The 3993-nt window shown below is 55.1% G+C and overlaps 1 protein-coding gene across 1 annotated transcript in view; it reads left to right on the forward strand.

Annotated features, from left to right (window-relative positions):
- c21h6orf89 (chromosome 21 C6orf89 homolog) overlaps positions 1 to 3993 on the forward strand; it is a 9572-nt gene continuing 5579 nt past the window's right edge. Inside the window, exons 1-5 of the mRNA XM_053653486.1 lie at positions 1 to 127; positions 354 to 434; positions 647 to 917; positions 1599 to 1767; positions 2154 to 2290. Coding sequence (XP_053509461.1) covers positions 729 to 917; positions 1599 to 1767; positions 2154 to 2290 — 495 coding nt within the window. The 5' untranslated portion in view covers positions 1 to 127; positions 354 to 434; positions 647 to 728. The remainder of the gene's footprint in view (positions 128 to 353; positions 435 to 646; positions 918 to 1598; positions 1768 to 2153; positions 2291 to 3993) is intronic.

The raw sequence follows: 3993 nt of genomic DNA on the forward strand, positions 1-3993 counted from the left end.
TATTACAATACGGGTGGGTAAACAAACCGAGTATCAGTAAACGCGTAGGAGGAGGAACTCTGAAAAATTACGAGGCGTGAAATTTGAGCGTGAAGAAGCTGAGCTGCAGCATTCACACTGTTTCTCTGTGAGCGGTTTCATTTCTCTGAATCTCGCTATAACTGCTTTGAAGAGCTAGCTAACGCTGCTAAAGCTAACTCTAGAGTCGCTGTCAAACTAGCAACTAGCTAATGCTAGCGTAGGTTAGCCTAGCATAGCAATCCGGTGCTAGCTTGATGATGTGATGGTTTATTATTCAGTCAGAGTGTGTTCTCCGCTATAACATCAGATCTGTGTTTCCTTCTGCGTTTCAGAAAATTCACACCATGAAGGCTAAAGCACTGTCACGTGATCTGGGATAGCGCGCAAAAGTATTGACACCCGCACCTACACAGGTACACGGATCCTGTAAACACACCTGTGTGGGTCAGACACTGAACACACACATGCTCTGTGTCGGGAAGCTCACTAGATAGATAGTGCACTGTTTTTATTAATATTCTGTAGTGCGCTCATGGTATCCCACAATGCACTGCAGCAGCATAGTGTTCACAGCAGGTAGTCAGGTGTAGCTCGTGTGTCTTTACTGTTTTGTGTTTTAACTCAGTACCTGATCATGAGAAACGCTGCATCAGTACGCCTGCGCTGAAAGTCCAGGGTCTGGTCCGATTTCCCTCGCTCCCTTCACCATGGGCACTACGCTGAGCGAACCCTGCATCTACGACAAGCTCTCGGAGAGCATCGACATCCTGCGGCAGTCCGGGTACCGGTACGGCATGTCCGAGAGAGAGATCGAGAAGTTCATCAAGCAGGTCCTGGAGACCAACGAGCCTCGGAGAGAACCGGCCCAGTTCCCCGTCCTGAGGGCCGCCTTCAAGGTAGTGAACTCACCGGCTCTGTCCCAAATCACCGCTCGCACGCACAGTGTACACTCAGACTGATGATGTGCATGAAGCTGAATCCTGAATGAGACACAGCCGAGGTCCAAGTAAACTTAAAGTTTCTGATGATTTTTTACACAGCCTCATAGTGAGTGTGTGTGTGTGTGTGTGTGTGTGTGTGTGTGTGTGTGTGTGATATCAGCACAAGTGTACACGTATGAGTGTCGAACCATAGACTATAGCACACCGTCTGTCCGTCTGTCTGTCTGTCTGTCTGCCTGTCTGTCTGCGTCTCCCTGGTTTTGTTCTGTCTCGCTCTTTGTTCTCCTGTTTATTAAGCTGTCTTTCTGTCTGTCTGCAGCTGTGTGTATCTGTCTCTCTTCCTGTCTGTCCCTCTGTCAGGGCCACAGATCACCCGGTGCTGTATAATCTAATGAAATATGTGTGTAATCTTTGCTCTGTTGAGGGATCACTGTAGTCTGCACACACTTCAGTGCTAGTGATGTGGTTTTTTGCTACGCTTGCGTTTTTACCTACAGTGGCATTTTTTACCGCGGCGGTTTTCATACATTAGTGATTTTGAACCCTTTCCTTTATGTTCTGTTCATGTCAGTGTGTACCAGTTGCAGTCCCCGTGTCGTTGTTCATGTTGTGGTGTTGTGGGCGGGGTGTGTGCAGGTTGCCGTGGTCGTGTGCGTGCTGCTGCTATTGGTTTTGGCATTTGCGTACGCTCAGAGTTTGCCTGCGTCTGGCTCGGTCAGCGCAGCGGAGCAACACAACTGGTCATCACCTCTGAGTCACATCCGACTGCTGTCACTCCCCATCGCCAAGAAATACAACCTGCACGGTAAGAGACCGCCTCCACTGGACACGCGCCGACCTTCACATGCACAACATTACAGCATGACCTCACCGCCCAGACGCAGAAACACCTCCGGAACCGCCCTTGAGTTCTGATGGGAAATGGTCATATCCAGAATGTGTAGCCTTTGATTCAGACATGTTGTGCTATTTGAATAAGTTTCCTAGCTCCATGCACTCACCACAGACCTGCTCCGCTACAGGATTTATTCATCTCACCGGTCTCTCTTCACCTCATCACACATCATTTGTGCAGAACAATCACACAACAACCTGAACATTTAGAATGAACCTTAAATACATAAGATGTGTTCACCAATGCAGCTCTGTGTGTGTGTGTGTGTGTGTGTGTGTGTGTGTGTGTGTGTGTAGGTTTCCATGCGTGGTGGAGCAAGAGTCACACAGTACTGAACTGTTCTGGATGTTCCAGCGTTTCTGCGGTGCTCGAACTGTCCACCTTAACAAACACTGAGTCTGTACACACACACACACAGCCTGTGCTAGTGAAAGTGAGGACACACACACACACAACTCACTCACTCACTCACTCACTCATTCACTCATTCACTCACTTTCTTCATATCTGTAACACCACTGACACACACTGATTTTATGATTATTCATATGGTTGGGTTACACACACAAGGTTACAGAGAAACACACACACAATATTTACTCTGTTTTCCTGCCTCACAGTTTCCTTAGCATGTCCTTATTGCTCTCCCCCCCCTCTCTCCTCTCCCCCCCCTCTCTCCTCTCTCCCCCCTCTCTCTCTCCTCTCCCCCCCCTCTCTCTCCTCTCCCCCCCTCTCTCCTCTCTCCCCCCTCTCTCCTCTCCCCCCCTCTCTCCTCTCCCCCCCTCTCTCCTCTCTCCCCCCTCTCTCTCTCCTCTCCCCCCCTCTCTCCTCTCCCCCCCCTCTCTCTCTCCTCTCCCCCCCCTCTCTCTCCTCTCCCCCCACTCTCTCTCCTCTCCCCCCCTCTCTCCTCTCCCCCCCCTCTCTCCTCTCCCCCCCCCTCTCCTCTCTCCCCCCTCTCTCTCTCCTCTCCCCCCCTCTCTCCTCTCCCCCCTCTCTCTCCTCTCCCCCCCCCTCTCTCCTCTCTCCCCCTCTCTCTCTTCTCTCCCCCCCGCTCTCTCTCCTCTCTCTCTCTCTCTCTCTCTCTCTCCTCTCCCCCCCTCTCTCCTCTCCCCCCCCTCTCTCCTCTCTCCCCCCCCTCTCTCTCCTCTCTCCCCCCTCTCTCCTCTCTCCTCCCTCTCTCTCTCCTCTCTCCCCTGTCTCTCTCTCCTCTCTCTCTCCCCCCTCTCTCCTCTCCCCCCTCTCTGTCTCCCCCCTCTTTCCCCCCCTCTCTCCTCTCTCCCCCCCTCTCTCCTCTCTCCCCCCTCTCTCTCTCCTCTCTCTCTCCTCTCTCCCCTGTCTCTCTCTCCTCTCTCTCTCCCCCCTCTCTCCTCTCCCCCCTCTCTGTCTCCCCCCCCTTTCCCCCCCTCTCTCCTCTCCCCCCCTCCTCTCTCCCCCCTCTCTCTCTCCTCTCTCTCTCCCCCCACTCTCTCCCCCCTCTCTCCTCCCCTCTCTCCCCCCTCTCTCCTCTCTCCCCCCTCTCTCCTCCCCCTCTCTCCCCCCTCTCTCCCCCTCTCTCCTCTCCCCCCTCTCTCCTCTCTCCCCCCTCTCTCCTCTCTCCCCCCCTCTCTCCTCTCTCCCCTGTCTCTCTCTCCTCTCTCTCTCCTCTCCCCCCTCTCTCCTCTCCCCCCTCTCTGTCTCCCCCCTCTTTCCCCCCCTCTCTCCTCTCTCCCCCCCTCTCTCCTCTCTCCCCCTCTCTCTCTCCTCTCTCTCTCCTCTCTCCCCTGTCTCTCTCTCCTCTCTCTCTCCCCCCCTCTCTCCTCTCCCCCCTCTCTGTCTCCCCCCCTTTCCCCCCCTCTCTCCTCTCCCCCCCTCCTCTCTCCCCCTCTCTCTCTCCTCTCTCTCTCCCCCCACTCTCTCCCCCCTCTCTCCTCCCCCTCTCTCCCCCCTCTCTCCTCTCTCCCCCCCTCTCTCCTCCCCCTCTCTCCCCCCTCTCTCCCCCCTCTCTCCTCTCCCCCTCTCTCCTCTCTCCCCCCCTCTCTCCTCTCTCCCCTGTCTCTCTCTCCTCTCTCTCTCCTCTCCCCCCTCTCTCCTCTCCCCCCTCTCTGTCTCCCCCCCCTTTCCCCCCCTCTCTCCTCTCCCCCCCCCTCCTCTCTCCCC

Source organism: Ictalurus furcatus, chromosome 21, assembly GCF_023375685.1.
Source record: "Ictalurus furcatus strain D&B chromosome 21, Billie_1.0, whole genome shotgun sequence".
NCBI lineage: Eukaryota > Metazoa > Chordata > Actinopteri > Siluriformes > Ictaluridae > Ictalurus > Ictalurus furcatus.